Source organism: Pelophylax lessonae (assembly GCF_965119305.1).
Source record: "Pelophylax lessonae genome assembly, chromosome: 1".
Lineage (NCBI taxonomy): Eukaryota > Metazoa > Chordata > Amphibia > Anura > Ranidae > Pelophylax > Pelophylax lessonae.
Genome location: NC_138768.1, coordinates 17,540,647 through 17,564,768, shown reverse-complemented (window position 1 = coordinate 17,564,768; position 24,122 = coordinate 17,540,647). Strand labels below are relative to the sequence as shown.

Here is a 24,122-nt window from a genome sequence, read left to right as displayed (position 1 = left end):
TACAAACTGTCATCATACAAGTCTTACTATCTCTCCTTCACTTTAACTATTCATTCACCCATTTATTTTATGTGAATATTAATACAATACAAATAAAAATGGTAATAATAAAATGAAATAAATATTAAATACATTACATTAAATTAATTAAAGTATCATTAAATTAATATTAATTCAATTAAAAAAATACAATTTTAGTAACAGCAACACTATTGCTATTATTATCATTATTTTTTTCTTTTTTTTTTAATAACTATCACTATGCAAAAAATTGATACATTGTACAGTGCTGTTTAATGTGTACATTGCAGCTCTGGTTTGCTATTAATGTTGAAATTCCAATTATTGATGCTTTTGCGCATTTTGCCCAAAGACGCCGTACATAATGCAGATCAATATTTTACTTAAAATAAATTCATCAATAAATAAATAAATGAATGAATACATAAAACAATGTGAGTGTCTTTCTGTGTAGTAAATTGTGCATGTACTAAGATAAATGACATGTCAGAATAAATCCTGTACACTATGATGTCATAGGAAGAAATGTCTGAGTGATGATATATTGGCAGCGTATAGCACAGATATACATGCATGAGCCGTGCCATACATTCCATGGATGGGTCAATCGGGATTTCTTTTGTAGCCTCCTCCTAGGTAGGTGTTAGTGAGAGAGTATAGTTTTGAGGTCTGTCTGCCTATCAGAGGAGCTGCAGGTAAATCTATATTGCTCTCTGCCTATCAGGGAGCAGGATCTGTTAGTGAGGTCTGCTCGTTGTGCTCAGTATGCGATTCATTCAGTCTGAAGAGTGTTTCACGCTGGTCCAATAGGGAGGCATGTTGGACAGTGGGAGGAAACCTGACGAATTGATGCATAGGCTTTTGATACAGTCCTGGTGATTGGCAGAGGACAGGTCGCCTTGGTGCATTCTGGGATACTGTATAAAAGCCAGGAGCACATGTGCTGCGAAGTCTTTGGCTGGAGAGCGGAGTCCCGGAGGGAGGGGGGCGGCTGCCTCCTCCTCTGTAGAGGTGTCATGTGGTCTTAGGAGGTTGTCCTGAGGACCAGAGGAGCGGTTGAGAGGAGCTGAACCCAGAGGTCCAGGAAATCTGACTGAGAGAGGGAGACACTGGAGACCCTGGGACTGCAGTATCGTGAGTACAGGGACTCGTGTCAAGTGGCCTGACCTGAGGGGGGCCACCCCTGCTCATAGGATAGTCAGTGGACGAGTGTCAGCAGAGGTAGAGAAAGAGGATCCTGGGGAGAGTGTCCTGAAGATACTTGCTTGTTCAGCTAGTTGTCTGAGGAAAAAAGACTCAATCCTAATTCATCAAAAAGTGGCAGGGTGAATCAACAGCCTGGCTGTATCAGAAGATAGGAGTCCTCAACATTGTCCATAGTTACATTGGAGTATCCCACTGTTTCCTTCTCCTATCCACAATTTACAATAAACCACAAAACAACCAAATACCCCTGGACTGATTATTGGAGTGAGCCGAGTGAAGGAATTAAGAAATTGTATCTGTCATGATTGTGCGCTGGCAACTCAGGGGGACCCGTAGAGAGAATAACTGGCAGTCCTAATGGGGGCAGGGCTACACTTTTTACAAAATATTATTTATTTTACAATCTTCTTTAGTAATAGACAGACTTCCTTTTGAGAAATTTGTCTGGCAACAATTATTTAATTTAGCATGATAAAAAGATATAACAAACTGTATATATACAAACAACAAATCATTTACACATATGTGGCATGTTCATGATCATCAGGAGTCTAGAACTTTTTTTTTTTTTTGGGGGGGGGGGGGGGGGTTGTTGATGATGGATAATGGTAATGGCATAAAAGTACATAGCAATATACAGCTACATTTAAAAAAAAAATGTTTGTTGTTTTTTTTTTTTTACTATTTTAGGTCAGTTTTCTTCTCATAATAAAATAAAATCAGGAGATATCCAATAACATTTTCCACCCAATGAATGAATCTGTCCTAAACAAGAAGGGGGTATAATTCCCCCGGATACAGGAAGTAGCTGCGATGATTTGTACAGATTTACTAATACGTGTCACAGTTGGAAAATGAGGTTTGGGTGAGAAGGTTTGATGTGAATCCGGTCATGGAGGGGTCAAAGGGCAACAATAAGATGATAGAAATATATGAAAATAAGATTCTTGTGGGATGTCTTATCGTTGCGTGTGACGCTGTGCACCAGGACAATGCACTCCAAAAACAGTGATTATAGTTCCTTACATGGCTTTTTATTGTTTAAAAAAACGAATCACCTCAAAATCCAAAACCTGTAGGGTCCTGTGGGTCCCCACAAAATCCAAACCTGTAGGGTCCTGTGGGGTCCCCGCAAAATCCAAACCTGTAGGGTCCTGTTGGGTCATCTCAAAATCCAAACCTGTAGGGGCCTGTGAGGTCACCTCAAAATCCAAACCTGTAGGGTCCTGTGGGGTCCCCACAAAATCTGAACCTGTAGGGCTCTGTGGGATCACCTCAAAATCCAAACCTGTAGGGTCCTGTGGGGTCCACGCAAAATCCAAACCTGTAGGGTCCAGTGGGGTCACCTCAAAATCCAAACCTGTAGGGTCCTGCGGGGTCCCCTCAAAATCCAAACCTGTAGGGTCCTGTGGGGTCACCTCAAAATCCAAACCAGTAGGGTCCCGTGGGGTCACCTCAAAATCCAAACCTGTAGGGTCATGCGGGGTCCCCTCAAAATCCAAACCTGTAGAGTCCTGTGGGGTCACCTCAAAATCCAAACCTGTAGGGTTCTGTGGGGTCACCTCAAAATCCAAACCTTTAGGGTCCTGTGGGGTCATCTCAAAACCCAAACCTGTCCATTGAAAGGACAGAACACATTGTTTACTAAACTTGTATATAAAAAACATGGGGGGGGGGTCGTTGGTAAAATTAATTTTATTGCCCCTAAACCCAATATATAATATGTAATTTCTGGGGAAATGATAAAGGACGGGGTCACATCGAGTAAACAGACACCAAACATGTCACCTTATAACTGACGGCATCTGTGAAAGGGGGAAGGGCCACGGTACCCCAAATTTTCCATAGAGGGCGATTTATAAGCGTTTCCAGTGTGTTTGCACCCTCATGTGTGCACAGGGGACCGGGCTACTTATCAATTATTTTACATTTAGTTTATTATCTTTTACATTGTTTATAAACATTTTTTTATTTACCATTATTGCTGTCACAAGTCCCAGTATGATAGTATGAACAGGTAATAAGTTCTCTTTATGGAGACATCGGGGGACTATTAGACCTCTAATGTCTCCCCCGCCCTCCACTGCAGCTAATAAAGCACAGACCATGCTTGAGTAGCAGCTTTCCCCACTATAGAATTCGGGGAATTAAAGCTCCGCCTCCTGTGGTGATTAAATGCTCTTCTCTTCTGGGTCATTAGTCACGGAGGATATTAGGTACGACTTCCGGAAGATTTACCCCCCTTCATGACCAGGCCATATTTTGTGATATGGCACTGCGTTACTTTAACTGACAATTGGTCGTGCGACACTGTACCCAAATACAATTTATGTCTGTTTTTTTCCCACAAATAGAGATTTATTTTGGTGGTATTTGATCACCTGTGCGGGTTTTTTTTTTTTTTTTTTTTTTGCTAAATAAATAAAAAAAAGACCAACAATTAAAAAAAAACAATATTTCTTATTTTCTGCTATAAAACATCCAATCAAAAATGTAAAAGATCGGGGGGGCGTGGTCGTCGCATAGTCACATGGACGTCTGAGCCCTGAGCTCCGCCAGACAGCGGAAAGAATTCACATCCATCGGCGTCCCTGAGCGACATACAGAGCTGATTTCTGCACATCGGAGGCCTCCTGAGTTTCATCTACTTGTGGGGATGGCAAAAAAGAAGAGGGAGCCCGGCCAGCCGAGGAAACTTCAACATTTCTTCATGCCCCAGGACAGACAGCGCAGCCAAGATGGCGCTGGCGGCTGCTCGCCGGCCTCCTCCAGTGGTGCATCTCAGTCCCCAGTAAGCCCTCTGCTCCACTCCTCTCATAAGGCAGCACAGCCCAGGTCACCGGATGCTTCTACCCCGCTCTCCAGGAGCCCTGTGAAGAGTAATCCCAGGCTGTCTGTGGATTCACATCCTGAGGAGGAAAGCAATGGGTAAGCCTCCTCACTAAACTCCACTAGAGAACTCGCTGAGACTATTAACTCCTTCCCCACATGTAATCAGCCCATATCTGATACCATGTTAAAGGACATGCTAGTGTCCCTGCGTGCCTCCTTACACACTGACATGATGGAATGTGTACATAACTTTAAAGTGGAGGTGCAGGCATGAGGGGGCAGAGTTGATCGCATTGAAACAAAGATGGGGGAGTTTGCTGCGTCTCATAATGAACTTATAGACTCTCATTACAATCATGAGAAGGAGTTGAAGAAGCTTAGAAATAAAATAGCAGACATGGAGGACCGATCTAAGCGGAACAACGTTAAGATCAGGGGGGTACCAGAATCCATCCAGCCTGCTGATCTGGCTCAATGTGCTCGGGACCTCATACTGGCCGTCCTCCCTTCCACCCCCACATCGGAACTTATTATTGATAGGATCCACTGCCTCCCCAAGCCGTCATAGTTATCGGATGATATTCCCCGCAATGTTATCATGCGGGTCCACTTTTTTTTTTTTCGTTTAATTTCTGTTTATTGAAAAATTTTCAAGTAAACAAGGAAAAGCAGACCATAGACCGTACAATCCGACATGAAATACAACAAGAAACAATGGAACAATATCATCGAGTGCATGAAAGTCCCAGTGTGTGCCGAGCACACCTAGTCACAAACACTGGTGTCTATTGTCTAGATTAGCACTGCATCAATAAGTCCGAGAAAGCCCAATGGTAACATAACATCTTGTTTAACCGGTTGCCAACTGCGCACAGTATATTTACTGCGGCAGTCAGCCCCGGCCAGGCAGAGTGACGTAGATCTACGTCACTCGCCTGTCACTGCTATTAGAGCCAATAGCGGGCGAGCGCGCGCCCGCTGAGGCACGCGCCCGCCTCGGCTCGTTCAGGGAGGAGTGCGGGCGTGTGACCGGCGGACCCAACGTCCGCCGGTCACACTACGATCGCCGGTACAGCGGGAGAAAGACAGAGCGGCTTATGTAAATAAGCCGCCTGTCATTCTCCCTGTGTAAAAATGCAGATCAGACGGTTCTACTATGTAGAACCGTTGATCGTTGTTTTTACACTAGTAGACATGTCCCATCACAGTTAGAAACACGCCCCTAGGACACACTTAACCCCTCCCTGTCCAATAAAGTTAACCCCTTCCCTGCCAGTGTCATTTTTGCAGTAACAGTGCATATGTATAGCACTGATTACTGTAGTAATGTCACTGGTAACCCCAAAAGTGTCAAAAATGTCAGTCAAGGGTCCGATCTGTCCGCCGCAATGTCGCAGTACCGCAAAAAAAATTGCAGATCGTCGCCATTACTCGTTAAAAAAAAAAACACCAAAAATTACAAAAATTTTTCCCTTTGTTAGTAAATTAATCAAAATACGCTTTTTGTGATTTTTTTTACCAAGCATATGTAGCATAAAACAAATTGGCCGAAAATGTTAAAAAAATTTGATTTTTACATTATTTTTTGGGGGAATTTCATATAAAAAAAAAGTGAAAAATATTGTTATTTTTGCAAAAATTACGCCCTTTTTTTGTTTATAGCGCATGATCAAAAAATCGCACAGGTGATCAAATACCACCAAAAGAAAGCTCTGTTTGTGGGAAAAAAAGGACGTGAAATTAGTTTAGGTACAGCGTTGCACGACCGCGCAATTGTCCGTTAAAGTCACGCAGTAAAAAATCGCAAAAAAAAACCCCTGGTCAGGAAGGGGGTAAAATCTTTCGGGGCTTAAGTGGTTAATAAAACCAAAGGTGGAAAGAGCCCAGAAGAAAACGAGGGGATAGCGAAGAGCATAAAAGAAAGAGAAAGAAAAGAAATGAGCAGCCAGAAAGAAAGGGGACAAGAGGAGGGGGGGGGGGAGTTAGGCCACGGGTGACATACATTTCACATAAGAAAAACCTTAAACAGTTAGGTTTGCAGTAGAAGGCGATAAACCAGTGGAGGTGCCTTCAGTGAGCAGAGCTACATAGGATGAAGTGATTTTAAAGGAGGACCAAGGATACCAGGTAGACTGAAAATGGTCCAGTTTGTCACGGGCTATGAAAGTAAGATCCTCTAACTGGTATGTCATTTCTACCTTCCGTAGCCATTGTCGTATTGTGGGAATGGTCGGTGAGCCCCAGAAGGTGGGAATCAGGGCTTTAGCCGCATTGAGCATATGAGAAATCATTGATCTCTTGTACTTAGATAGCGGCATTGTAGTTCCATGCAGCAGGATAACCCAGGGATCTAGCGGGTCCACTTTTACGATATCAAGGACCACTTGATGTCCGCCTTTAGGAAAGTGGCTCCGGTCATATACATACCCTGCAAAAGAGGAAAGCCCTCCAACCGATCACCAAATTGCTGAGGAATCATAAAATCACATACCGCTGGGGATACCCGATAAAGCTTACCATTACTTATAATATGTGTTGTCATGTCCTTGCAAGATGGCCTTGCTTTGCTGAAATCTTGGGACATCCTACCAGACCAAGACCCCATTCCATAGGGGTCTTCTGCCCCATTCCATAAGGGTCTTCTGCCCCATTCCATAGGGGTCTTCTGACCGCGTATTGCCAGTTCAAGATGATTGGCACACAGTCACACATAAGAAAAAAGGGAAAAAAGCTTCAAAGGGATCACCATCTCATGTTACCGACAAATAAGCATCTCCCTAAGTCTGGCTACCAATGACCACTTCTTTTACCCCCCCCCCCCCCCCACTGCTATGTGCAGCATGCCTACATTCAGGTTTAATTTACATAACTTTTTATTGATTGTTTGTTATTTCTTCTATTGTTTTCTTGTTTTTCTCCCCCTGGTCAGCACATATTTTCAGGTGGAACATCTACTGATATACTCAATCTCTGAGACCTGTGGATCAACAGTTGTCCGACCTGCTTGTGGACACCCATACACCTCTCTCTGTCAATTGCTGGTTAAAGTAACCTTATCTTTGACTTTACACACCTACAATGGTTATTCAAGTCACCTCATTTAATGTCTGTGGCTTAAACCACCCTGCCAAGCGGGTATCAATGTGGCACGAGGCCATTAGACTTAAATGTGATCTGCTATGTGTTCAGGAAACCCATCTCAAGGCCTCCTCCGCACCAACCTTGTCCCATAAAAATTTTCCTCATGTTTTCGTGGCCTCCGCCCCACAAAAACGCAAAGGGGTACTGATTGCAATCAGAGACTCGGTGGCTTTCTCCCTCAAGAATTTAATATCTGACCCAGAGGTACAGTTTCTTATTCTGCAATGTGAACTCAACAATCTCCCATTTACAGCTGTCAATGCCTATACCCCTAATACGCATCAACTGCGTTTTTGGAGAAAAATGTTCCACATGGTGGATAGGTACAAGAAAGGCTCTACTTTAATATGCGGGGACTTCAATCTCACAGCTGACCCGTCGATGGATATCTCCTCTAAACCTAAGCGTCCTCATGCATTACACCCCATCGTTAACATCTATGATGCCTGGCGATGCATACATGCAGGAGAACGGGATTACACCTTTCACTTGCCACGGCACAATTCCTACTCCCGAATCTATATGATTTTGGTTGATAAAAACTTGCTCCAACTCGTTACTACTTCTGAGATTCACAATATAACATGGTCTGACCACGCTCCTGTCTCTGTCACCCTTAGAGAATCCCATGCCCCTGGTCCTCCCTTTCTGTGGAGGGCCAACAGCCAAGTTTTGGAATCCCCTCACTATGCCTCCCACATACAGGAATGTCTATGGGAGATTTTGCTGACAAACACAGGCTCTGTGTCAGACCCTACCATTGTATGGTGTGCCCACAAGGCATTCATTCGCGGGATTATTATTAAAATGTGTGCACGTCTTAAACGGCAGAGGGCGCTGCGGCTTGACCAACTACTGAGTGGGATCAGAATATTAGAACCCTTGAATAAATTCAACCCATCTCTTTCCATAGCCCATACATTGTCTAAGCTTAGATCGGATCTTAGAGAACTCCTAATAGAACAACAAGACAAATATTTTAGAGCCCTCAAACTATCTCACTATTCTGCAGGCAATAAGGCTGGAAAACTCTTAGCCAACGGATTAAAAGAAAACGAGTCAAGAATAAGATTGCATATCTCATAGATCCTGTCACTAACTCCAAAATTATGAATTCCCAGGAAATAGCTGACTCCTTTGCCCGATACTATAGTTCTTTATATAAATTAAAGAAAGACCCGACTACTCCCCAACCGACAGAACAAGGCATAGATGGCTTTTTGGCCTCTATCCATTTACCACTTCTAACACCTACTCAATTACAAGACCTCAATGTACCGATCACCCAACATGAGCTTGAGAGGGAAATTCACTCCTTACCCTCTGGAAAGTCACCAGGACCGGATAGTCTGCCCAATATCTACTATAAAAAGTTTGAATCTGTCCTCAGCCCCCACTTCGCTGTCACTCATCCATGTCAGAGGGGGGAGGAGGTTCTTTGAGAACCAAGAACCCAACTTACCCAAAGCGGCTCCTTCGGGGGTGGGGCTACACAGTGAAACATATATTTTTGGGCACAAATCTGACTGCCTCCCTTTCCATACATATACTATATTACCAAAAGTATTGGGACGTCATGCCCATACTGTGAGTCCTGAATCCATTACTTTGGAGGTCTAATGAGTTGCCAGATTGCTGGAGTATCTGGGACCCTTGAGGAACGTATTCCATTTGGCGTTTCATATAACAATATCTGGTAAGCAGTTTGCAGCTTTGGGTGGTGGTCACTGTTTCTAACAGGTGGAGTCTGGTTTATATCTGGATTGTCCCTTCATACCTTCACTCTGCAATCATATGTTTACTTCTGGTAAGCAGTTAATACTATTGGTGGTGGTTACTATTCTTTGAGTGGAATATAGTGCTAGAATCATCCAATATCAACTTTTGGCAATTTATTGTATTTATTCTGGTAAGAAGTTGGTACATTTGGTGGTGGTCACTATACTATGGTGGAATTTGGCCTGGTATTGGACATCTGTCACTATCTGGATCTTTCACAGTTTGTGTGATTTATTTTCACGTAAACACTTTGCACACTCCATAGTTTTTCTCCTTCGTTCATTAACGATTTATATCAGTATTACGCTATGGGATCCCATATCTTTTTTCCTATGTATATGGTGTGATGTCGGCTGAGGCTACTATATGGTCCAGGATTTCTAAATATAGTGGAGCACTGTCCTACAAGAGCGATATCTTTTGAAGGTCTCGGGTGTGAAACCCCCTGAATGGGCACAATATTCATTATACTCTGGTAAGCAGTTTGCACTACAGGTGGAGGTCCCACTACATCTAACGAATTCTGCGAATTTACCGTTGTGGAATATATGTGAATAAAGACTCTATGGACTTTATTATATATTTTTTTCTTTTAACATCAATATTTGTTATATACGTGTTGTCACAGCACTGTTTCACGGTTTTAGCGCAGCTTGTTTTATTTTGTTTATTTTTGGTGCTGTCACACTTGAAGCTGCTACTTTATTCCTTCAAATTACTTAGCGCGGTTAATTCTTTCTTTACTTATGCATCAGCTGTATGGTTACCTTCAATGGGCCAAATGTATCTGGGGTGTGCTGCAAACAGAGTATGGAGTTAGGGAGAGCGTTACATAGAAAATACAGAGTTCTAGATTACAGAGTGCTGGGTTTAGGGGTGCGCTACATACAGAGTGCAGGGTTTAGGGGTGCGCTACATACAGAGTTCTGGGTTTAGGGTTGCGCTACATACAGAGTGCTGGGTTTAGGGGTGTGCTACATACAGAGTGCAGGGTTTAGGGGTGCGCTACATACAGAGTGCAGGGTTTAGGGGTGCGCTACATACAGAGTGCTGGGTTTAGGGGCGCGCTACATACAGAGTGCAGGGTTTAGAAGTGTATTATGTACAGAGTGCAGAGTTCAGTGTAGTCAGCTCTGCCTCACCTTGCAGGGAGTTTAGTCTCGCTCTCAGATTCTGGGGGTCTGTCCCCAATGTACCCCACCGTGAGTGCATGCAGGAATCTGTTAGTTCTCAGAGCTGCTGAGAGCAAGGCTGTCCCTTGTAAACATAGAAGGTTTTTGTGTTTACAAATGACAGTGAGGAGCGGGAGTGGAGGATAAGAGCTAGAATGGTGTTTGACATCTGTGCTGTAAATGAATGACAGTAGAGGGATGGGCGAAGTTGTTTCTGGCACTGCTGTTAATGGTACCGGTACTGGATTGTACTTGTACTGGATTGAACCGGCTGGTGATCTTGAAGCTTTTTTTTATCACGCTCCAATCACAATGTGAGAACAACGTAGTAGCAAGCTACTAACTGCAGATGTTGGTAACATTGTGTGATACTTTGATTGGCCATAGCATTTTTTGTGATGATCTCGTCCAATGGACAGCGCAGTCACACTACTTTGCTTGTGCATGCTAGGGGGCATGTAAGAGCAATAAAAAAAATGAAGCTCTGAAATAACCTCCTACCCTGTAACATCTACCTTCCATCCACCTATGTACAACTAACAAACAGAAGGCAGGTAATATTCCCAAAAAAATAATAATGATGATGATAATGTCCTTCATTATGATAAGAATGATCATGATTGTAACAATATGACTGAACTGATTTAATCTGGTCTACAGCATTATACATTGAATCATTGAGTTACATTTACAGCATTCTTTTCCCCAGCATTGTTCCTCTTGTGTTCAGCTCAGGTTTTAAAAGTAAAATGTAGAGTTTTGGAGAAAACATACACAATAATATTCCAGAACTGGAGGTCAATATGGCAAATATCTCCACAGCCACCATGTATTTCCCTCTGGTGCTCAGATAGGCCGGGATCATGGCAATCCAGACACTGCAGAACACCAGCATGCTGAAGGTGATGTACTTGGCCTCATTAAAACTGTCCGGTAATGTCCTCACCATGAAAGCCAGAACAAAACTCACAGCTGCCAGAAACCCCATATAACCCAACATAGAGTAGAACCCAATAACTGACCCTTCATTACACTGAATGATGATCTTCCCAGGATAGGAGTCCATGTCATACTCCTGAAATGGTGGAGAGATGGACAACCAGAGAATGCAATTCATAACCTGAATGAATGAGCAGAATAACATGACTGTATTGGGAAGTTTGACTCCCACCCATTTCCTACAAGAGCTTCCAGGTCTGGTCGCTTTAAAAGCAATGAAGACCATGATGGTTTTGGCTAGGATAGAAGATGCTGAGATGGTGAAGGGAACTCCAAAAGTGACTTGTTGCAGCATACAGGTAATATCCACAGGACGGCCAAGGAAGAGGAATACAGACAGGAAACTCAGTATGAGGGAGAGGAGCAGAATGAAGCTGAGGTTCCGGTTATTGGCTCTGACTATGGGAGTGCTCCGAAACCAAAAAAATAGTCCAAATACAAGGAGAGATGTTGTAGCAAATATGACTGAAGATACAGAAAAGAATAAAACTAGAATATCCTCCTCGTATGATAAATACTCATTGACCTTCTCAATACAAATATTTTTAGCTTTGTTAGGCCATTCATTTTCAGGACATTTCTTGCAGATTTTACTGTCTGTAGAGTAAAAATAAGTGAAATAACATTATGCACGGTACAGAAAGAATGCAACTATTTGACACTTATGCATATTTTTTCAGTAATTTAATTTGTTTATTATTATTTTGTAATAATTTGTATTATTATTATTATTGTTTTTATTTGGGAGTTAGGATGTAATAATGAATATGAATTAAAAGCCATACAAAACAAACAAAAAAATGTTGGAAGTATATATATGGTAAATATCTGAAGAAAACTTTAGTCATGAACAAAGTGTGATGATGACCTACTGAAAATAAAAGCACCTTCAGCCTCAGTGGTGGCCATGACACAGCCTATCTGTAACCCTAACATGTATGTAACAATGACATTCCCTTATTTTACTAGTTTTGGTCTCTTCAGTGAAATCATTTTCCAGACCATTTATTTTAGATAAGTGCAAAAGTGTTGGAGGCTTTCTCAGGCAGACAGTTGGAGGAATCTGATTCCTGTTGCTTGCTTGAGAAAGCCTCCAACACTCCCAGAAGGGTCAGAGGTAGAAGAAAAGTGCAGTAATCTTTTCCCCAAAAAAGGCAGAAAGGCGCCATCAGTAATCATTAATTTCATACAATGTAGGGAGATGTTCAGCCTGCAAAGTGTAAAGTGGCTACAGAATCACTTTAAGGGACTTTAAAAGTTTTAATATTCTAATTCAATATCAGAGTTTATATTGAAGGAAATATGAAGCTTACCGGATTGGTTTGATATTTCTCCTTCTGAACATGGAGCACAATTATAACAACATGGGTGATATCCTTCTCTTACAGATTTTCTGAACCCTGGAAGACATTCCTCGGAGCATCGACCCCTTGGGACCTAAGATAATATGGAAAGATATGAACGATTCAAGAGAAAAACTACATGATGTTACGAATATTAGTTTATTCCCGTTATGTGCCTTGCAATCAATGGAATATAGCCATGGTAACTCTACTATATCCTACTCTACGTGTTGCTTCCTCTTGTACAACACACTCTACGGTTTTGTTATTGTTGCCTTACCCATTGGTGCAGTTCATCTTTGTAACCACCGTATTCTTATATTACCATTAGCGGCTGCGACCGCACTATATGTTCTCTGTAACTTTTTTGTTACTCTTCATAAAAATTAATAAAAATCTATTGTTTGGAAAAAAAAAAAAAAGAGCAAAACTACAGATATAATAGTGTAAGTAAAAAAGTGTTGCTAGGGCCAAAAATTGTTTGGCAGTCATATAGAGGGAGCTGCTCCAAGAACATGCTCTCCAGTGTTTGTGCTTCCCCTTATAGAAGTGGCTGGATTTAGCTCCAGGCAGAGTAACAGAGAAGTTACAAGGAGGATAACAAGTACCCTGGGCTTAAGCTAAACTTTTCAGAGGTTAAAATGCCAGGATTACCTACGTTTGGGAGGGTCCATTCAACTTTTGATCCCTAAGGAGGAGTCCTGGTGTCATTTGCATCTAAGTGCCCATAAGTTCTCTAGACCCTAACGCAGGGTCCACATGTTCTGGTGAGTAGGGGTCCTGGAGGGGTCACCACCACTTGGAGCATGAGTGTTCTCATCTGCACTAGGAGCACTTTATCACTTATTGTATTTTTATATCACTGGACACTTTTTTGGAGTTTTTTTTATTATTTTGGACATTTATATATTTAATTTTTGGATTTTTCCTTATACCTTTTCCTTTTGTATCACATGAGTATGTTAATGTATTTTTATGTATGCTAGCGCTGTGTTAATTGACTACCTACAATAGTGTAAGTAAGCCAAGATTCTGGTGTTTAAAATGATGTAACATGTGTACTAGACATGTGCAATTCTTTCGGTCCGAATACAAATTCGGATACATTTTTGATTGTTCGGAGATTTGGATGTATCCGAATCTCCGAATGAAATAGTAATGAATAGTAAGGAATTCACTTAAAATACATTAACATCTTTCGTTTATTCATTTTCCAATGAATTCTAACTTTTCAGAACAATTAGAATTTGGATTTGGATCGAACGATGCATGCTGGGTCTGTGACATCAGAAGGTGATGGTGCCACCAGGTGACGTAGACAGGTGGCCCTACCCCTTACCTATTTAAGAACTGTGAAACAGAGGGGTCTGCAGTAGGCATGGGCCTCCGTGTCTGCGTGAACATCTTTTTTTTTCCGAATGCAGAGGGCGTCTTTATTGACATTGGATTACTTCGAGGGACACTGTTTTTTATTTTTTAAAAAAGGACTTGTCAAAAACAGCTTCTTGTGGTTTTTCCTTTTTTACACTTTTTTGGTGAATGGGTAGGGGTACTATGTACCCAATACTTATTCACATGGGGGGCGGGATATGGTGGCCCCCTTGTTAAAGGGGGCTTCCAGATTCTGATAAGCCCCCTACACGCAGACCTCCACAACCACTGCCCAGGGTTGTGGGGATGAGGACTTTTTCCCCATCAACATGGGGACAAGGTGCTTTGGGGCAGGGGCCTGGTACAATTCAGAAGAGGGGGGTCACTCATTCGTCCCCCCCTCCCCTCTTTCCTGACCTGCTGGGCTGCATGCTCAGATAAGGGACTGCTATGGATTTTTTTTTGGGGGGGGGCACACCATTTTTTTTTTATTTTGCCATGGGGTTCCCCTTAAAATCCATACCAGATCTGAAAAGCCTGGTTTGGACTGGGGGGGGGGGTGTACCCCACACCGTTTTTTTTAAACATCTTTCTATTGCCGAGAATAGTATTGTATTGCCGGCAATTTAAATGGGATTTCATGCATTTTCTTTTTCTTTACAAAATGTCACAAGGTGCTTTGGGGTGGAGGCAGAACCCCTCTGCCTCAAAGAACCCACCTCCCCACTTTAAGGGCATGTGGATAAAGGTCTGGTATGGATATTAGGGGGTGCCATTTTTTTTTTTTTTGTTAAATTGTTAAATTTGGCATGGCGTTCCTTTTAAAATTCCTACCAGACCCGAAGGGCCTGGTATGGACTTGGGGGGGAAGACTCCATGCCTGTTGTTTTTTTAACATTTTTCTATTGCCAGGCAAAGCCGGCATTCTTTTCTTTACATTTTCTGTCAGTGGGGAAGCCCGCTGACAGCCAGCTATTTCTTCACACAGAATTCAAATTGGCTGATCGTTTTCATCCATTCCAAATTCTAATTGCTCTGGGGTGGGCAACTAAATGGCAGATGAGGTTTAATGTTGAAAAATGTAAAGTAATGCACTTGGGTGCCAGAAACCAGAAAGCAAGCTACTCACTAGGGGGGAACCTCTGGGTGAATCTAAGATGGAAAAGGACCTGGGGGTCCTAGTGGACAACAGGCTTGGTAGTGGCATGCAATGCCAAGCCGCTGCAAGCAAAGCCAACAAAATACTGGGATGTATAAAAAAGGGGATTCACTCCAGAAATAAAGAGATTATTCTCCCTCTCTACAAGACTCTGGTCTGGCCACATCTGGAGTATGCTGTCCAGTTCTGGGCACCGGTCCTCAGGAAGGATGTGCTGGAACTGTAGAGAGTCCAGAGAAGAGCAACAAAAATAATTAGGGGAATGGAGGACATCAGCTATGAGGAAAGACTGCAAGCACTGAACTTATTCTCTCTGGAGAAGAGACGCTTGAGAGGGGATATCATATCAATGTACAAATACTGTACTGGCAACCCTAGCATAAGGAACAAACTTTTTAGGGAAAGGAAATACAATAAAACACGTGGCCACTCAATAAAACTAGAGGAAAAACGGTTTAACCTTAAGATACGTAGGGGGTTCTTTACTGTCAGAGCAGTAAGGCTGTGGAATTCTCTTCCACAAGCAGTGGTATCAGCAGGGAGCATCAATAGTTTAAAAAAACTATTAGATGGGCACCTTAAAGACCACAACATACAGGGGTATACAATGTACGGTTAACAGCAAACACACACACACATCATAGGTTGAACTGGATGGACTGGTGTCTTTTTTCAACCTCACAAACTATGTAAATATGAAAAGTTGGAATCGGTTAGTAAATTAATAAACAAAACTAATTTTAATTAAAGCAAAATGAAATTGAACAAAACAAAACTAAACAAATTCTGAAACCAAACTAATTCTTTAATGAAACAAAATTAGTAACATAACGACTCTATCTGCAACAAAATGAAACAAGTTTTTTCCATTCTATCTAATGTATACCTTGGTGGAAACACATGAACCCTTCCAGAAGGGGGCTCTTCATTAGTCTGGGTACCACAGAATATGATCTGAACCAGAAGACAGACATAGACATCTAGGAGTACTAGAAGAATCCTTTCAGTAGAAAGGTTACATCAACAAAACTATCAGTACAAGTATAAACATTGAGTTAAAAACCCAAAGAGAAAATCTCCTACAATACAAAGAGAAGAAAACAAGTAGTCGTGTACCTCTGGTAACCTCATACAATCCAGCACTAGAAGGGATAAGAGAGATCATGAAATAGATGGAACCCATCATAACAGAGGACAGAACACTGAAAGGAATATTCCAACAACCCCCAGTGCTGACCGGCAACCACCCAACCTCAGACATAAATTATTCATCAAGAAGCTTCATTCTGAGGACAGAGATTTAAAAAATGGAACAAAACCTTGCAACAAAAAAGGCTGCAAATCGCGAATCCACATAAATGTATTAAACATTGTCACACAATCAAAAAGGAACCTACCAGGCCCGGACTGGCCATATGGCAGACCTGGCATATGCCCGGTGGGCCGAAGCACATGTCACTTCCGTGAACGTCCCTCGGATTCCGAGGCAGCTGCTTGGGCAGGCGGCGCCTTCCTCGCTTGCCGCTGACCTCTCCGCGGCCGTTTCTGTGGAGAGGGCCGCGGCCGCATATTCTTCTGGCCGGCTGGGTATGTCCCAGTGCCCACTCCCCACTGAGCAGCTGGGCTGATGCTGAGCCCAGCACCGCTCACTGCGGCTAGCTCCACAGCCATCCAGCCTTCTCTAGGCAGCTCAGGAGGGGTGGACCGTGGAATTGGAAACGAGGGGTTAGATGGTGACTCGTGACTGTGAAGGGGGTGGAGCTAGAGGGGCCCTTCTGAGTTCTGCTGTCGGGAAGCGGGAAGGAACAGTGTCATTCTGCAGCGTCGGCGCCGCACCACCCAAGGCCTGCCCTGCAAGGTAAGTGAAGTGACTATGCCACATTGCCAGCTGAAAAACGTAATCCTTAGTCACAGATTGGCCTCTACAACGTTGTGTCCAGTCCACTTTGAAGCTCACTATTACATTGGAGGATCTTGGGAATGGGAAGAAGTTTAGCTGTAAAGTTGGCCATGAGAGCCTTGAAGATCCCAAGATCCTAGAATGGACATTGAATTCCCTGAGTGAGGCCACCGCCATCCCTCTGCCTGATCCCATCCCTCCCACCGACATCCCTCTGCCTGATCCCATCCCTCCCACCGCCATCCCTCTGCCTGATCCCATCCCTCCCACCGCCATCCCTCTACCTGATGCAATCCCTCCCACTGCCATCCCTTTGCCTGATTCCATCCCTCCCACCGCCATCCCTCTGCCTGATCCCATCCCTCCCACCGCCATCCCTCTGCCTGATCCCATCCCTCCAACCACCATCCTTCTGCCTGATCCCATCCCTCCCACGGCCACCCCTCTGTCTGATCTCCACCCCTCCCATGAGGCAGTGGTTATGGGGGGATAGGGATAACACCAGTAGCGGTGGTGGTGGGGAGGTGGGGATAGGGATGACATCAGTGGCCAAGGTGGTGAGGATAAGGATGACATCAGTGGCAGTGAACATTGTCATTCCTATGCCCACCACCACTGCCACTGATGTCATCCTTATCCCCACCACCACTGCCACTGATGTTATCCCTATCCTTACCACTACTCCCACTGATGTCAACCCTATCCTCATCATTCCCACTGATGTCATCCCTATCCTCAACACCGCCACTGATGTTATCTCTATCCCAACCACCACTGATGTCAACGCTATCCCCACCACCACCACCACTGATGTCATCCCTATCCCCACCACTGCCACTGATGTCATCCCAATCCCCACTGTCACTGATGTCATTCCTTTTCCCACTGCCACTGATGTCATCCCTATCCCCACCACTGCCTCTGATGTCATCCCAATCCCCACTGCCACTGATGTCATTCCTATTCCCACTGCCACTGATGTAACCCCTATCCCCACCACCACTGCCACTGATGTCACCCCTATCCCCACCACTACTGATGTCACCCCTATCCCCACCACCACTGCCACTGATGTCCAGGGCTGCTGTTAGAAATCGCGGGGCCCCGTACAGACTACCTTGCAGGGCCCCCTGAAGAAAATATTAAAGATATATTTAGCTAAAATTACAACAAAATCACTATTATCAGACACAAATATAACAGAACTCGCATAATTCCTGCTAAATCTAAAAAAAAAAACTATGTTAAATAAAAAAGAAGATGAGATGAGAAAAATATACAGGCTGGGCAGTTGGAGCTCAGTGATCAGAGAGACAGAGAGAGAGAAACAAAGTTACAATTTACAAATAAACTCCTGAGCAGAGATAAGTGCTGGGAGGGGGATTAGTGAGGGACCACTGTCTCTTTCTCAACAGATAAAAGCTGATAGCAGGGAGAGGGGCAGATCAGATTCAGGTGCTGGAGGAAGATTTCTGTAAATGTTGTCCATCACTAATCCCCCTCTCTGTGTGGGCCCCCCTGTGTGCTCGGGCCCCCTACAAGAGGGCTGGTGGTCCCCCCCTATCAGCGGCCCTGCTGATGTCACCCCTATCCCCACCACCACTGATGTCACTCCTATCCCCACCACCACTGCCACTGATGTCACCCCCCATCCCCACCACCACGGCCACTAATGTCATCCCAATCCCCACCACCACTGCCACTGATGTCACCCCTATCCCCACCACCACTGATGGCACCCCTATCCCCACCACCACTGCCACTGATGTCACCCCTATCCCCACCACTGCCACTGATGTCATCCCAATCCCCACTACCACTGCCACTGATGTCATCCCAATCCCCACTACCACTGCCACTGATGTCACCCCTCTCCCCACCACCACTGCCACTGATGTCATCCCAATCCCCACTACCACTGCCACTGATGTCATTCCTATTCCCACTGCCACTGATGTCATCCCTATACCCACCACCACTGCTACTGATGTCATCCCTATACCACCACCACCATACGAAACTACATACAAATTTTGGAGGCGCCTGTGAACAAAAACCTTGATTTCACTACACGTGTAATATATGATCCTGCACACTGGAATGAAAGCAATAATTATAGGATCATTATTCATGGTTAACTCTGAACTGATGACCTCTATGATCTTTAATAGCTTTGCCTATGGAAAATATAGGGTACTGAAATGTGTTGCTATTTTCGGGCATGCAATGTCTTAAGGTTTGACATGTTGGGTATTTATTTACTTGACACAAACTCATCTTTTATATTTTACCCAAAATTGGGTAATATATTTTTAATGTACCCTAAAATTACCTGTTATCTCTAAAAAAATGGGCTGCTCAGCCTAAAATGCCTGGGCCTATTTTTTGTCCCAGTCCGGGCCTGGACATCACTAACCACAACCAGGCCATTTTATGAAAGACATGGGTGTTTTGGTTCCTATAGGGACTTTGAACTGAGAATAACAATTCCGTTTGACAAAAATGATAATGGTCTGAATGTGGACAGTGATATTTCAAATCCCTACCACACAGCTTTATGACTATTCTCATGTTTCTGACTTTTCTACTACACCCCTGTACTGCTTGGATCTTAGACCAAGGGGAATTCCCCCCAATGGCTTGTCCTGAAAATGTAACTGTGGTGCAAATAAGAAAGCACACAACTGTAATGTTACAAGTGCACAAATATGGTTACAATGACCTTCATCTTTTCTCCCCATAAAACTCTTTTCATGCTCTTCCTACACCTCTCTCTCTATCCCTCCCCTTTTTTGAAGCTCACTGTATTCCTCTCTTTTCTGCAGTTTCTCTGCACTGTGATTTATCTTCCTCTGGCTACATGATTTTATTTCCTTTGAAATACCCACTATCATCCTTGTTGACTCTAACATCCCTAATAATGTTTACACCCCAGCTGCATCCAATTTCAAATTTCCCAGTATCTAAAAAATGTGGGTAATAACCCCCCTATCATGTCTAGGAGGCCAACAATGAGAGGCAGACATTCCCATGGCACTGTGAAGGGGCCAGCAGTGTGTGTGTCCACAGGGAAAGGTGGATGTGATCCATCCTCAGGCAGGGCACTTTTTTCCCTGTTTAGTGATGCTGCCCATGCTATCCAGCCACAGCATGCAGAGGAGGTGGTGGATTGGCTTATTAAAGCGGAAGTCTAGCCTAACACCTCAAATTCTATCCTGCAATCATTAATGTGGGCGGAGTTTAGCCCTATGGATCAAAATGAAAAAATCCCATTGTGACGGTACTCACCGTCACTAAAGGAAAAATTGGTGGGGTTTAAATGAGACATGTACATATTTCAGGGAGTAAGAGACAGTGAAATGTATAAATGAGTGTGAAACTGTTCAATTAAGCGGAAGGTTCCAAAACTTATACAAGCTAAGTTGTCGGCTAGCTTTGTATGGGGCAGCTGGGAAAATCTGATATCTATGTTCACGACTGGGAGGAAGCCATGTACTGACGGAAGTCCACAAGTACAGTGTAAGAAGAGAGGGGAGAGCGCCTCTTGAGTGTGGTAAAAGATTTTTATTACAACAATGATGTAGTGACTTACATATAGGTTAGGGTCATAGCGAGTCAGACGTGGCGCTTCAGCAGCGGCTGATGGTGCAGGCAGTTTCCAAGCATCCAGGCTGTCCCTGGGTTCCGGAGGGTTGGAGAGACCCGCTCTTGTCTTCCGGATCCCCTAGAGTGGCGGTGAGGAGGCTGGAGCTGCGGCTGGTGGCTTGTGGCTTGCGGCGGCGTCTGACGTCACAGGAGTGCGGGCAGGAACTGAGGGCAGTCTGGGCTCACAACGCATTTCGGAGTGTGCGCGGAAGTCCGATCCTGGACATGCGCACTCCTTTGTCAAGTATCCAGATAGGGGAAGGCAAGGCAGTCTATAAAGTCCATGGAGGGGGGGGGCGGTGCGTGTTCTATGATGGAGCGGCGTTACAGGTGGAGAGGATCAATTAAAAACAGCAATACAAGTGGTAATGCATAGATGACTTCACAATAAAAGTGATCAATTAGAAAATCATGGACTAGACTATAAAACATCAATGAACTACAAACATGCAAATATAATTATGAGCATTATCGATGAACTATAAAGATGCCATAAGAATTGAGATGATTAAGCTGAAAGTCAATCAACAATAATAAACAATAGATGACAAGAGACACAAAAGTATATGCCCACTCCTATATGTGGGTCGTACCATCTGTCCTCTAAGACAGCGGTTCGGCAAACATAGACGCTTCATCGAAACCGGCTGTGATCTACACAGCGTCCCCCGCCACTTTCTGGAAACACACCAAAAATCCACCTCTGGACTGCGTATGTGAAATTTGGGAAGGTGTGTACTTAGGAGTGTATAACACTGTCCATTTGCCCACTCGCTAGCTACCAAGGAACCACCGGTAGTCTTACATCACTGTCCTTAGCACCACATATCTACATAAATGTATGCTCCCATACTTTTGTGTCTCTTGTCATCTATTGTTTATTATTGTTGATTGACTTTCAGCTTAATCTTATCATGAGAATTCTCTCAATTCTTATGGCATCTTTATAGTTCATTGATAATGCTCATAATTATATTTGCATGTTTGTAGTTCATTGATGCTTTATAGTCTAGTCCATGATTTTCTAATTGATCACTTTTATTGTGAAGTCATCTATGCATTACCACTTGTATTGCTGTTTTTAATTGATCCTCTCCACCTGCAACGCCGCTCCATCATAGAACACGCCCCCCCATCTGTGGACTTTATAGACTGCCTTGCCTTCCCCTCTCTGGATACTTGACAAAGGAGTGCGCATGTCCAGGATCGGACTTCCGCGCACACTCTGAAATGCATTGTGAGCCCAGACTGCCCTCAGTTCCTGCCCGCACTCCTGTGACGTCAGACGCCGCCGCAAGCCACAAGCCACCAGCCGCAGCTCCAGCCTCCTCACCGCCACTCTAGGGGATCAGGAAGACAAGAGCAGGTCTCTCCAACCCTCCGGAACCCAGGGACAGCCTGGATGCTTGGAAACTGCCTACACCATCAGCCGCTGCTGAAGCGCCACGTCTGACTCGCTATGACCCTAACCTATATGTAAGTCACTACATCATTGTTGTAATAAAAAACTTTTACCACACTCAAGAGGCGCTCTCCCCTCTCTTCTTACTTCCTGCACAGAGTTGATTTCACTCCTTACGGACAGCAGCCCTGAGTACCCTTTTCATCCATCCATCCACTCCTGGATCCATCCCGGAGCGGTTTATCCCACATTGGATTCCAGGTTGACTTTATTCCCCCTGTTTTATTTAGGGACTTGCCAAAGGCCTGTAATTTTCTCCCCTTGTGTATACCCACCCTGATCACCAGCTGACCTGTATCCAGGTCCACCCAGGGTACACATCTTAACCTCGTTATTTTTTTATTGCAGCTGACAACCTGCAGCACAGCCTATGAGCGCCATACTGCCTACCCTCCTTTTACAAGTACAGTGCGGTTGCGGTTCCGTTACACTGGGGGCAAACGGTGGGATGCTTCCTGCAGTCTGGGACATCCAAACCTCCACCGGGAACCTAGGTCCGGATAGCAGAAGAGGAGAGGTACAAATATCAGTCACCATGGAAGAGGAATTAGGAAGGAGGTTGCTAGAGATGCGGATACAGCACAGGAGATCAGTGTCAGAGAAGATCCTGCTAGGATGGCATGATGTAATCAGTTGGGAACTCTGGAAGGAAGCGCTAGCCCATTAGCTGCGACATCAGGGAAAGGTATTGGTAGCAGTACGAAGTTCAAATTTTGTTTTTGGGGATAGAACCGCACAAGGAATTGAAAGCTGTGTTAAGCAGGCTGGTCTAGGTAGAAATGCTGTTGGTACGAGAGCTACAGAGCCCTCCGCTGGTATGTAACCCAAGTGTGCCCATGTACAGCAGACGACAGCTCAACAGAAGGCTTTTCCTATTGCGGCTCGGGGCTGTTATTAGAGAGGCTGTCCAATGGAAGATTTGGCGTTTCTGGCCGTTCAGGAATGGGAGCTGGAGATCGCCTACAGATGGCTGCTAGACTCTGCTCAGCTCCGAGCCAGGGCTCCCTTTGCCTGTGAATGTCCAGAAGTACCAGCTGACAGTCCAGAAATCCTGACTGAAGAATTGACAATGTGGCACAGCAATAGTGTGCTTTGCTAACCTGCACCCACGGTTTTGGATGCGGAGGTCTTATGGAGGATGCAGCAAGTGCTGACTCACCTTGATGAACCTGTTATTGCACAGGACGAGCTTGGATGGAGGAATGCATCTGTCCAGCAGCTGGATAAAGGTATGGGAGATGAAGCAGCCAGCTCATCTTCCCACCTGCAGTTTAAAGGTATGGGAGAAGAGGAACCCATCTTAATTCCCCAACCATGGATCACAGATTTAATTGACTTTCCATCGGAGGATGATATGGATGATAAATCACCCGCCAAAGTGTTGGCACTGGGCCCAAGTGCCACCAGCCCATGCCCTGGATTTTCAGCAATTCCAGAGGCTGGGGATTTAATAGACTTTTCTGCTGAGGAGGAACATCCCAGTGAGCCTACAGCAGAAGAGTGGGCATCCAGGCATAGCGCTGCTGACCTCTGCCTGCAACAATTGGTGACCCAGGAAGATGTGTGCAAGGCCACTAACTTTTCAGTTTAATTTCCTGCAGAACACCTGGCATCAGGGCCTAACATCGCTGAGCGCTGCCCAACACCAACCGCAGCTTCAGCCTCCTTCAGAGAAGAGGCAGCTGACCTTTCTGCTACACCACTGACAGGGACCTGGGATTTCCGGCCAGCAGCATCTGTGGAGTTACAAGAAACTTCTCCATCTGAAGAACTTACAACTGGACAGAGGGTCCAAGACCTCTGTCCCACACCTGTGGCAGTCCCAGAGGCCCAGGGTGAGAAGGTGGTAATCACTACCCAGCAGAAGATCAGGATCCAGAGGGAGAAGAGAGAGGAGATTGTCGTCCTCCTTTCCAAACAGTCAGTCAGAGCAGAGGAAACAGCCACTCCCCAACAGCAGCTGCACCATTCGGGGAAGAAGGTGGTGATCCTTCCTCTCCAGCGAGAGATCCACAGTCTGGGAGCGGAGAATGCCAGTCTCCCTCCCCAACAGTTAGCCGGAGTGGATTATGTGAAGTCCCCAGCAGAAGTT

General features: G+C 44.4%; 1 protein-coding gene across 1 annotated transcript in view; it reads right to left on the bottom strand.

The window, feature by feature from the left end:
- Positions 1–10,839: 10,839 nt before the first annotated feature.
- LOC309568926 (vomeronasal type-2 receptor 26-like) overlaps positions 10,840–24,122 on the bottom strand; it is a gene marked incomplete at both ends in the record, with an annotated part of 66,982 nt that continues 53,699 nt past the window's right edge. The window contains 2 exons of the mRNA XM_082274697.1: positions 10,840–11,747; positions 12,464–12,587. Of these exons, the coding sequence (XP_082130823.1) occupies positions 10,840–11,747; positions 12,464–12,587 (1,032 nt within the window). The remainder of the gene's footprint in view (positions 11,748–12,463; positions 12,588–24,122) is intronic.